Source organism: Cryptomeria japonica, chromosome 8, assembly GCF_030272615.1.
Source record: "Cryptomeria japonica chromosome 8, Sugi_1.0, whole genome shotgun sequence".
In the NCBI taxonomy this organism is placed as follows: Eukaryota; Viridiplantae; Streptophyta; class Pinopsida; order Cupressales; family Cupressaceae; genus Cryptomeria; species Cryptomeria japonica.
In genome coordinates this window covers 97,154,828-97,167,511 of record NC_081412.1, presented here as the reverse complement: position 1 = coordinate 97,167,511, position 12,684 = coordinate 97,154,828, and the positions used below count along the sequence as shown (strand labels likewise).

At 37.9% G+C, this 12,684-nt stretch overlaps 1 protein-coding gene across 5 annotated transcripts in view; it reads right to left on the bottom strand.

The window, feature by feature from the left end:
• The window catches only part of LOC131031180 (callose synthase 9), a 222,601-nt gene that overhangs the window by 165,230 nt on the left and 44,687 nt on the right, over positions 1-12,684 (bottom strand). For all 5 annotated transcript variants that reach the window (XM_059209486.1, XM_059209488.1, XM_057962221.2 and 2 more), the window contains 3 exons: positions 6,276-6,365; positions 6,074-6,171; positions 5,798-5,915 (listed from right to left, as the gene is read on the bottom strand). In XM_059209486.1, coding sequence (XP_059065469.1) covers positions 5,798-5,915; positions 6,074-6,171; positions 6,276-6,365 — 306 coding nt within the window. The remainder of the gene's footprint in view (positions 1-5,797; positions 5,916-6,073; positions 6,172-6,275; positions 6,366-12,684) is intronic.

Sequence of the window (12,684 nt, the reverse complement as noted above, 5' to 3'; positions counted from 1 at the left end):
TTTTTTGGCATAGATAGGTATGGGGTGACGTATCCTTGCCTTTTGAGGTGGATTGGAATTGAAAGAATGGAGAAATGTGCTCAAAAGGAGAATTTCGCTCCTGACCCTTCCAAAGGGTCCAGAGCGAAAATCATATTTCCTCTATTTTGCTTCTTAGTTTGACCAAGTTTGGAACTTCTAAGGCATGGTTTGGTAGGTTTTGATGCATACTTGCCTTGAAGACAAGTTTTTAGACCTTAAGATGATGAAAATCAACTTGGGAGGAGAATTTCGCTCCTGACCCTTCCAAAGGGTCCAAAGCGAAATCCTCCATTTTGCCTTCCTTTGGCCTTAAAAACTTAGTTTGACCTTGCCTAGACCCAGTTGGATGATGGAATGTCTGGATTGCAATAGAAGGAAGTTGATTTGATCAAGTTTGGAGGAGAATGAAGTGAACCTAGGTGAGAAACTAGCCAAGGACAAGGATTTCGCTCCTGACCCTTCCAAAGGGTCCAGAGCGAAAATCCCCTTAAACCTCAATTTCTCACTTATCAAGGCCAAATTTTGAGTCCTGAGGCATCTATGGAAGTATTTTGACATGTTCTAAGTCTTAGGAGGTGAGTAAAGGTGGATGAGATGAAGGATTTCAGACTAAAAGATGAATTTCGCTCCTGACCCTTCCAAAGGGTCCAGAGCGAAATTCTTGAAAACACTCCTTTTCCCCTTTGCCAAAGTCAGGACCAAGATGGAGATGCCTCCCAAAGAAGATTAAAGTTGGAAAAATCAAGAATCAAGGTCAAAAACATGATTTTCGTTCCTGACCCTTCCGAAGGGTACAGAGCGAAAATCCTTATAGCTCTTGTTTTCTTCCTTGTTTTGGCTAGGTGTTGACATGATGGAGGATGAATGGGTATGTTCTTGCCTTGAGAGGGAGTTGGATGCTTTGGATGATCAAGATTTTGCCTAAGAGATGAATTTTGCTCCTGACCCTTCTAAAGGGTCCAGAGCGAAATTCACTATAAACCTCATTTGCTACCTTGAATGGGCTTAAAACCTTGTTCCTTAAGTGGAAAATGATCTATGTTTGCTCCCAAAACAAGATTGAAGTTTTAAAAACGAACAATCCTAACCCTTCCAAAGGGTCCAAAGCAAAAATCCTCCTAGACCTCATTCCCTTCCTTGTTTGACCAAATTTTGACATCCAAGGCATGATGAAAGGAAGATTGGACATGTTTTTTGCCTTTGAGAATGTTTGAAGCGTTGAAGAGTGAAAATTTTGTCCAGGAGGGTGAATTTCGCTCCTGACCCTTCCAAAGGGTCCAGAGCGAAATTCCTCGCAAACCTATTTTTTGACCTTGCTTAGGCTTTAGACTTTGTTCCTCGAGTGAAAGCGATGAATTTTTTGTCTTGTAATGAAGAATGAGATGGAAAGGATGAAGAACCAAGTCAAGAATGAGAAATTCGCTATGGACCCTTGAGCGAATTTCTCATTCTTGACTTGGTTCTTCATCCTTTCCATCTCATTCTTCATTACAAGACAAAAAATTCATCACTTTCACCCGAGGAACAAAGTCTAAAGCCTAAGCAAGGTCAAAAAATAGATTTGCAAGGAATTTCGCTCTGGACCCTTTGGAAGGGTCAGGAGCGAAATTCACCCTCCTGGACAAAATTTTCACTCTTCAACGCTTCAAACATTCTCAAAGGCAAAAAACATGTCCAATCTTCCTTTCATCATGCCTTGGAGAGCGAAATTTCTAGAATCACCTATTTTCCCTGCAGGTCTAGTCAAACGTTAGGTTTTCATAGCTTGGATAGGTGCGAGGAGACATGTTCTTGCCTTTTGAAGTTAATTGATGTTGAAAAATGATGGAAATTAGCCCAAACCAAGGATTTTGCTCCTAACCCTTCCAAAGGGTCCAAAGCGAAAATCCTAGGATCACCTATTTTCTTTGCAAGACAAGTTAGGTTTTTGGTTTTTGTGGCCTAGATAGGAGTGAGGCGAGGTGTCCTTGGTCTTGGAGGTGGATTGGAGTTGAAAGAATGAGGAAATAAGCTCAAAAGGAGAATTTAGCTCCTGACCCTTCTAAAGGGTCCAGAGCGAAAATCCTAAAAACCATCTTATCCTCCAAATTTTGTGCCAAGCCAAGTCTAGACCAAGGTGAGAGATGCCCTTGAGATCGCCCTTGAATTGATTGTTGTCTCCAAAAATGATGATTTTGGGCTAGAGGAAGAAATTCGCTCCTAACCCTTCCAAAGGATCCAAGGCGAAATTCATTATAGGTCATGTCCCTGGCCATGATTTCTAGCGAAATTCTCTTTTCTAGTCATTTTGAGGTCAAAACTTTGGTTCCTATGGCGTATATCGAAGTGGAGTGATGTATTTTTGCTTGGCAATGTAGATTGGAGTTCAAGAAATGAAATTTCAAGCCTAGAGCAAGAAATGAAATTTCAAGCCTAGAGGAAGAAATTCGCTCCTGACCCTTCCAAAGGGTCTAGGGCAAAATTGTGCAAAACCTATCTTTTCCCTCAATTTTATGCCAAGTCTAGTGTGGATCAAGATTAAAGGTGTCCTTAGGCATGTCCTTGAGTTGTCAAGAGTCATCAAATATGAAGAAATGAGCTCAAAACAAGAAATTCGCTCCTGACCCTTCCAGAGGGTCCAGAGCGAAAGTCTCAAGGCATGGTTGAGCTTGAAGTGATGTTACTTTGCCTTGCAAGATGAAGTGAAGTGAAGGAGATGAAGAATCAAGCCTAAGACTTGAATTTCGCTCCTGACCCTTCCAAAGGGTCCAGGGCGAAATTCACAAAATGTCCTTTTTTCCTTCAAGTTTAAGCTAAGCCAGGATAGTAGTCAAGGAGGATTGGACTTGGAGATTGCCACAATCATGCATTTGAGTAAGTTTTGGGTCCAAGAGGTAAGGATTTTGAGCTAAGACTTAAATGTCGCTCCTGACCCTTCCAGAGGGTCCAAGGCGAAATCTTTTCAAACTCCTATTTTTCACCTTGTTTGGGCCAGGCGAAGAGCTAGTTGTGAGATAATGTTGAAATGAGGTCTAAATTGGCCAGGAATGCAAAAATCGCTCCTGACCCTTCCAAAAGGTCCAGGGCGAAATTCTTATAGGGCCTATCCCTGGGAAGGATTTTGAACGAACTTTATTTTGAAGCCTTCCTGTTGATGATTTAAGGTGGAAAATGCTTTGTTGAAATGAACATGTCATATGTACTTAATCACCTTTTGGTTTATTTTGCAAATGGAGAAAGGCGATGCTAGCATTTCAAAGAAAGGTACACCATCCATCCAACACATCAAAGACAAAGGAGGTCAAAACAAGGGTCCATTGAAGAAGCAAATAGTTTCTCAAGAGTTAATTAAAGTTAGCTTCTCAGCATCATCAAATTGAACATCAACCAAGTTACAAGTGTCAAACAAGGTGGCATCCCAGTCATCACTCCTCCAGTCGGATTGGCCCACCTCAACATGTCCAGATTCAATGTACCTAATTCACCAAAGGCGGCACAAACTTCGAGGGACCTACCCCTGCTTCCTATTGGTCCTCACCCTTGGAATGTAATTTTCTAATTGGCTAAGGAAGTTTGTTGTAACAAACCCTAATTAGGGTTTCTATCTTGTAATCCTAGCCATTGATTCTAAATCAATCAGAGCCGTCTATTTGTAAAGGGTTTCTCTATATAAGCCCTACCTCCTCATTTGTAAAGGTTAATAGTTAGTCAATAGTTGATAGTGGGTGAATAGTTAGCTAATAGTGAATAGTCAGCTGATAGAATAGCAATTAGAGTAAATTAGGAGGACAAGGCAAGAAATTGTTGCCAGTGATTGTAAACAAACTCCATTTTCATTAAAGTCATGGTGAAGTGTGTTGTTTCGTTGCAATATGCATGGTCTCTTGTTGAATCTTCATTTTAGATGATAGATAATTAAATTAAATGAAAGAAGTTGTTGAATGCACCTTTGTGGAATCCGTCTAATCCATACCACTAGCCTCTTACTGATTGTAAGTGCGCCCTGCGTGGTCAACTAGCATAAAATGAGCTTAATCTTAAGTCATTACACGTCTATTGTTCATGCATTATCTTGAATGGTGATCAGTGTCTGATGGTGTACGATTTGAACGTATTGGAAGCATCCCTTAGAACATCGCACTGAGTTGGTGTCGGATTGTTCAAGCCTGATGGTGAGACCCAGCCGAGTAGGACTCCACCTAGTCGTTCATCCATCTTCTCGCATTCTAGGTAGTAGAGTAGACTTCCTCAACCCTGCATCTTTTACCATTTGTTTGTCTTCCAGTTAGTAAATAGGACTTGTCATTCCAGCAAATCAGATGTTCATCAAGTGTAAGTCCCCTTGTGATTCCAGCAAAATCACATCATACCACGAAGAGCTTATCCACGAGTAGAGATCCTACATAACAAAACCTTGAAGTTTCTCCGATTGATCCTTCTGCGATATCTTCAGCATTCGGGAGCTTTATTCAAGAGAGGATAAGGTACCTTTAGGTATTTTATTCTGTGTTTGGTCGTGTACAAAAGACACATCAACAAAGTCCTATTATGAAATCGATGGAAATACTTTCCCACTTCTAGTTAGGTATATATAGATAGGGGTTGAAGGAGGCCTATTGCAAATGTATGTTCTTCCTTATTCCTTTGACACACCATGCATTCTCTAATATGTTTTAGAATGTCTCCTTGAGACCCTTCCATGAGTATTTCTCCCTGATTTGTTTGAAAGTTTTGTATTACCCCTGATGTCTTACCAAAGGGTTGTCATGATAAGATTTTATAATCTCCCCTTTCATCTTTGATTATGGAGTGATATATTATATGTTCTTGTAGAGGATAAGATCATCCAATACTTGGTACCTTTCATCTTGTAGCTTTCCTTCTTATATATCATTTGAGAGTGCATCCTTAGCATATTCTGCAATTATAGAATTTTTCCATTCAGTGGAGACATGCATCATGGAGCATAAATGGGGCCTTCGTGAAAGGGCATTGGCTACAACATTGCTTGACCCTTTCATGGACTCGATGTCGAAATCATAGGCTTGTAATTTGCTCACCCATTTTTGTTGTCTATCATTTAAATCTTAGGCTATTACAATCAGTTTTTACAATGAACCTCCAACAAACTAGGTATTGTCTAAATTTTGCTAGGGCATGCATGATTGCTAGCATTTCCTTATCATATATGGAATAGTTCCTTTATGTTTCTTTTATTTTTCTACTTTCAAAAGCTATAGGATGTTTGTTTTGCATGAACACAGCTCCAAAACCTTATCAATGAGAAGTTGGAAATTGCTAAAATAGAGCAAGAGCTCATTACTCAATAGGTACACACATCTATCAAGCTTTACTGATTACAACTTCTGGCTGGATTGCTTATGTGGTCCAGGTCATGAATCTATCATTCCCTAGATATCGCATACAGCAGATCTATGGCAGCATCAGACAACAGCTCCAACATTGGCATTTACTCTGGCACATCATTTTGTTTCAATATTTTTGAAACATAAGGGAAACCTAAGCTATTGATTGGAAAAGTGTGTTAATTTCAAGATATTCTTGCACGTATCCTAAATCATACATTAATAAAAATGATTAGGATTGGTGAGCATTTAGTCAGTTTGACGGCTAAGTGATTTGGTTGAAATTAGAGCCTTTATGTGAGCTTTTCGGTTTATTTAGTCTCACAATAGGATGGCATTCAGCCCTTCCAATGCAATCTTTTTTTTTCCAAGTGAATAAACTAACAGTGTTCTGACCATTTCTTTACCACAACCACTTTATTATTACTTACTTGATGAAAAATGTAGCAGATACATTCTGGCAAAAAACGAACATTGGCTGCTTCACCCCAAATCAGGTAGTATAAAGAAAGTAAAAGCAGCTTCTTTTCTTTCTGTAAAGATTCCAAGCTGCAAACAAGGATGATAAATGAAGTTAAACATCGTGTTAATTTTTACAATACTAGAGAAGAACAGAAAGAGATAAATAAATAGCCGTAAGTGGTCTAACATTCCTTTTTTTAAATGCAAATTTTCAATTCAATTAATGGCATTAAGTAAGCACATACTTATTCCACACAGGATGAATTCCTAAATATTCGCACCACTTGATATAATTTTCCAAGGATTTCTGGAAAACATCATCGATTGCTGCTCCATCTATCTTCTGCATTAATCAAAAAAAGTTTCAAGGACAAAATAAATACCATACAGCTTTCAAACTTCTAAAAATATTTTTTTCTGGTTCATAAATTTGTTTAAGCAACTTACTGGTTCAGCTTCATCTGGAATACCCAATCGAACCTGTGCATTTGAAAGCAAGAGAGTAATGTGTTCACGCTGATTACTCACATTGTCTTTCTGTATTTCCAACCACCATGCCAAAAGTAAGGAGAAATCTCCAAAGGTATGTGACAAATTAGACATATTTTACATAGAATTTTGATACAAAAATGTACAATGACTACAAACCAGGCATAAACTACATTATATCTTCTTCTTGTTTCCAAAACCCATGGATAACATGATGATTATTAAACTAGTAATTTATTTAAGGTTTGTATCTTGTAGATTATTTTCTGCTTTTGTATTAGCATTAACTCTTTGTCATTTAACTCTTCTTCTTTTTTCAATAGTTCTGTTTACAGATACATTTGCTCCTTCATCTCACATGATGTGTAAGTCAGTAGATATGTTGATAAAGACTATCCTAGTCTTGATAAGATTTGGAAGGCATTTGACAACATAATTGAGTAGATGAAGTAAGCAATTCAAAACATGGATCTTCATTTGGGATTAGATGAGCATATCAAGCCCAATTTTTATGTGTTGGTGCAACACTATTAACACCCTACTTCATATGGCAACTTATGCTCTAAATCTCAAACGGTTTGCACCAAGCGCTAGAAAAATGCCTTCTTGTAATGAAAAAAGAAATGCAAGAAGGTTAATGAAGGCCCTTTGAAAGATGTGGAGAGTCTGGAAAACAATTTTTCATTGAATGCAATGATTTGCCTTTTTTAATCTTCAAGGTCCAATACTCAACAAACCAGAGGGAAAGACCAATAGAGCTGGGTTAGCTCAATCCAACCCTATTGGATGGTGAACATTGTTAGTAGGAAAAGAGTAGAAGAGCAGACACAACTGAAGAAAAACCTACTGCACTCTACCACAAAGAGGTTGTGGAGATTGAGACTTGAAAGATAGCATGTAGAATACGGATAGAATAGATGGGTCACATCCCATCCGCTACATATATTATAACAAAAGATATATGTAACAGAATATGGATGTATATGTAGGAATATGAATGATCATATATAGAAGATAGAAAGGATAAATGTATCTGATCCAATACAAGATATAAGAATGAAATGAATGTACCTAATTGATCTTGATAATAAGAATATACCGGAGTTCCACATGTGTTATGTTATGTTATATGCTTTTATGTTCACTTAGACAGTTAGTACTCTGTCCAGATTAGCTCCTTGCTCCCTTTGTATAATTGAGTCTGGGGTATAAATACAACACACAGAATGTACTTGGGGCTCAAAACCTCGATTTGTGTTCCCCTTTTTCTTGCTTACATTGGTTCCATTGTCACGACTTTGGTTTTGTTGGATATAGAACAGCAAGGATATACTCATATTTTAAAATTTTAAAACTAGATATAAGAGAAGAGAGAACGATGAAAATTTTCTGATAACCTGCAACACAGTCTCCTTGGTCTATGCCTTGTGAGAGGGGATTAGGCACCAAGGGGATGGAGAATGGAAAGGGGGAGGCATTTTGAAAGGAATCCTTCAAAAGATGTGACTAACAGAAAAGATACCAAATAACTACCACAAGGAAAGATAAAGGAGCAATGTAATCCCAAATCAAACACAACCATGGCCAAACGAGATAAGAATAATTCAAGAGAGATTAGAGAACAGATTCAATTAACAAAGAAAGTGAACATGGCAAACCCAAATAGAGAATGAATGAAGGAATTTTAATGATGTCCACGAGACCCAAAGGTCTAAGGGACCAAGATGAAACAAGCTAGCCTGTTTTCAAGTTCTTTTCTATGTTGGCTCTCTTGCTATGGATCTTTATTAGGAAACTCGCTGTTTTGTGAAGTCTTGTCTCTTCAAAAAGCTCATTCAAGCTGTCCACCTTTAATTCATTAGCAAATTGATTGCGGATATTGTCATATGCTGCACATTCTTTGATGAAACGTCATTCTGTTTCCACTGCCCTCTTACTGTAGAAGATGCACGTCCTTTCTTCCCAGTCTTCTTTGGGGACTTTCCATCTACCAGTTTCACATCTCAAATGATGAAAACCCGTCCTTAACTGTGCAATTACAATTTTGGCCTTTCCGTTGATCGTGGATCTCAAATACACTTTTTCATTGTGTTCCCAGGTGGGGTTAAATTCTTTGATATAGCATACTTTTTTCCTGCCTAGCTGATTTCTCCACATAGCATTCCCAAATTTTTCTAACACCCACTTTTTAATCTCTTCTTTAGTGTTAGGGCAGTCATGATGATTTATGTTCCACTTGTTCAACCACTTGCTATTTTGATTTTTCCAGTTCTTTTTCCTACAAGTTAGCTCCCCCTCTTCCACGATCATTTTGGGCCAGCGGTTCTTATCCATATTTTCAGCCTTCTTTAGATAACATAAAAACCGAATGACCGCTGAGGCCTCAATTGGAAACATACAAGCTTCAGCTAAAAGTATATCACAAGGTATCATTGAGTTGACTTCAAGAATGCTGGTAATTAGATGCTTTTGAATTCTTTCTATTTGTTGCCATTTGTGATTTGACATGCTATTCCCCCAAACTTCACACCCGTAAAGGATAACCGGCACCACTAACAAACCGAAAAGGGTTTTCTTAGTTTTCCAATCCCACAACTCTGCTTTTCTACATCTATTGGAATGAGCGTGCCAATGAGGGTACTACTGAGGTCACCATGGTGGGTGTTGCCAAAAAAGATAAAGAAAAAGTAAACAAAGAAGAACATAAAACCTCGGAGAAATCAAATTCAGAGTGGAAAAAGGCAAGACAACTGTTAACAAATTTGGAGAAGAGAATAAACGTTTATAAAAAAAAAATTAAGAAGTTGTTAGGAAATTGTAGTCGTACAAAGGCTCCAATCCTACCATAACTCTCTAAAAGTCCAAAAATCAGACCGGATATATCGAACCTAGCAGTTAAGTTGGATAATAGGTTTCTCGAACTTCTTAAAACTCCGGTAAAGGTTTTGTCCATTCAAGAAGAATATTTGGAGGATTCAGTTAATAGAAGCATTAAAAAAATTGAGGAAAAAAGAAATAGAAAAAGAAGAGAAGATTAAATATAATTCACAAGAGTAACCATGCTCACTAACTAATGCGATGTCACTAGCAAATAAAGAAGAGGAAGAGATGTTATGAAGAGTCCAAACCCCTAGACTACAACCTATCCCCCATGTCATGGAAGAGCAAGAGAATTTCAGTTGAGGAAATATCACAAAGATGAGAAAACCAGCAGAGAAGACAAAGTTGTAGATTGGGAAACAATTCTTGGAAAGGAATACTTTGAGATTAAGTTAGCCAGAGATAAGGGCAGAGAACATAAGCCCCAAAGAGTTAAAAGTATGAAAAAAGAGAAAACACACAGTTTGCCACTCCGCAAATAAAAAACATAGAAGAAAGAAACTAAAATGAAGTCATCTATAAAGTTACCAGTATTTGGCAAGGATACAACAAAAGCCACGGAGCATATATTCCTATTAGAGTCACTTTGGGCAAGACAGGACATTGAGGAGGATAAGGTTAAAATACTAGACTTTGTAGCTTCCTTGTGAAGGATACACTTGATTGCTATAAGAAGACATAACTAAGCACAGGACAAACTGGGAAGAAGTTAAGAAAGACTTCCGAGCAAATTTCGATACTCTAGATATCCCTACGAAAAGTTTAAGAAAAACGAGGGACATAGTTCAAAGAGAAAATGAGTCTTTTAAAGCCTATGACAAAAGATTTAAGGAGGTCTGCCAGAAACTAGAAAAAACTTTGACTATACGAAAGAAGACTGAATGGTTCATCTCCACGTTGCAAAAATGCATCAGAGCAGCGCAAGATGGAAGAATTTTTTATACTTATATCGGCATTGTCAGTACGGCCTACCACATTGAGGCCTAAACTTGGCACAAAGCTAAAAAGGTAGGCAAAAAGAGGCCCTTGAGAAGATGCAATTGGCAATAGAACAATTGACATTGTAAAATGATATCATGGCTACAGAAAAAACAAAGAAATCTAAGGAGATACAATGTCCCTATTGTTCAACAGAAGGTCGTGTCTGGAATAAATGCCGTAAGGCCCAAGGACACTAAGTTGAAATCATTATATTGTGGAACTTGCGGTGAATGGTGCAGTCACCTCACTGAAAATTGCCCAGTCAATCAGCTATAAACCTGGAAAGTTGTGCAATGTCCCCTTGTTGGACCACTCTATATTTTGCCCTAAATTCACAAATCCAAATGAAACAAAGCGTATAATATAGTAGGGATACATTTTTACTTCAGAATAAGATGAGCTAAGCCTATTCTGGAAACTTGCAATCAAGTTAGTCAACATTGCAAACACAATTCATGAAATAAGTCTATTATTAGAGCAAGGAAATCATATATTCATCAATATGCAGCAAGTCTGATTTGTATGTGAATCTCAGTCATATAAGATATGGAATAAGGAGGCATGGTAGGGTGCCTTAAGACAGTCGTTCTCCCCCCCATGCAATCCCCCTCCATTCTTACATGGTTGGAGATCTTTCGGTTCGTCAAAAATCCCTCAACGTAGGTGTTGGAAGGAAAATTGCAATAGGGTGCCCTTAGCTGTTCTCTCCCTTTCACAGTGCAATAGGCTGCCCTAATAGCTGTTCTCCGTACTTGCCAATATAGCAGGGTGCCCTAAAGCTGTTCTCCCTTAATGCAAATTCCTTCCTTACCCTTTTGACATACTGTTGCAGTGCTGTTATGTATATTATAATATTTATTAGTATATAAAAAAGATAAACAGATGACAGTCTGATCAGATTACTTGCTAAGCATCCAATATTCTATATTTTCCTCTGCTATAATCCGAGTTCTAGAACTGGTATTTGCTTCTACTTTGATTGCTGCTTTCAATCTTATGGAATTAATTCTTCTTGTTATTCAATCTGATTGTGTTTGTGCTGATCGATGATGTATCTATTGCTTGGATCTGTAATGCCTTTCAGATTTTCTGTTTTCCCCCTTGTCTTTGATCAACGTCCCTCCTTAAATATCCTTCTTTTGTTGTTGAAGAGTTATGCCATTTTAGGCAATCACCCTTCCCTCAAGACCAGTGTCCCTTCCACTCCTTAACTAATCTAAGATGTATTTGATCGCTACCTTTGACTAAATTATTAAGTGTTATTTACTTTATTAAATCCTTCCGTACAGCCGTGCGACTTTAACAAAGATCTGCAGCTGGTATAATCACACCTCTTTAATACTTTAATAAAATATACTCCTATTCATTATCGCTGATATGTATTTATGTATCGATGTTAGGTTAGGTGGCTGATGGATTCCTTCAGGTGTCTTACTTACAGTTGAAATAACTGCAGCATTATTAATAATAAGGTCACTGCCTTAGTGGATAATAAGATAACAATTATGCCTTAATTGCTGTCTATCTATCATTCGTAGGGCCAGATTGGTGTTGGGGTTCGCTTTAAGTTTCAGAAAATTGTGAAGCCTTGAAACAAGACAATTTTCTCTTATTCGATATTGTGTGAGTTTGGTTGTCATGGCAGGGGAATGACAAGCTGCAAATTATCCAAATACTAGATGCTCACTACACCATGACTATAATAAGGAGATGGACAGAAATATGGTTTGTCTTAAAGACCATGGAGGAATGACAGAAACGCCTATGCATTGCAAAATAATAGTCCGCAGAACTTTGGAATTATGCAACAAGTGAAAGTGTGACCACTTGTTGGGAATCAAAGAACTGGAATACACTACAAATTACAAAATCAAGGAACAAAAGGATGACTGAAACTGCAACTCCAAAAAATACCACAATAAAAAGGTTTAAGAATCAAGAACCCAGGATACCGTGGAATCCTTACTCAAGGCAATCAAATAAGGATAAGTCCAAATTTGCAAATCCTTACCATTGATTCCTAGAGATCAGATTGCTCTTTCTTCCTATTAGACTACACCCATTCATATACACTTCATTTCAAGATGCCTTGTTTACTATGAGATCCTAGGAAGATTTCATTGCCACTATAGGGTTTCAAGCAACCATCTATCTACTTTCTTCAAATCTTTAGACCAACGGTGTCTGGCCTTTTTTTCATGAGGTCGTCACCCTTTGGCATATATCCCCATGTTAATCATCTATTTTTTACAAGCAACTACCAACACAAAATAGCCTTTTGATAACAGCATTTCACATATCAAAGCCAATAGGTCAGTTAGGTGGCACTTCTCTCAGCACACCATTACTACTCAAATTCTCCAACCTGCTCTCCCTCAAGATCATGGCACTATGATGCAAACAAGGATGGGAGGTTTAAAGACAGGTAACCAATTGTTATGTAACTAGGATATGATATTATAATGTATTTAGGTGGAAAAATTGATTTTCATTAAGAGGTGAATCT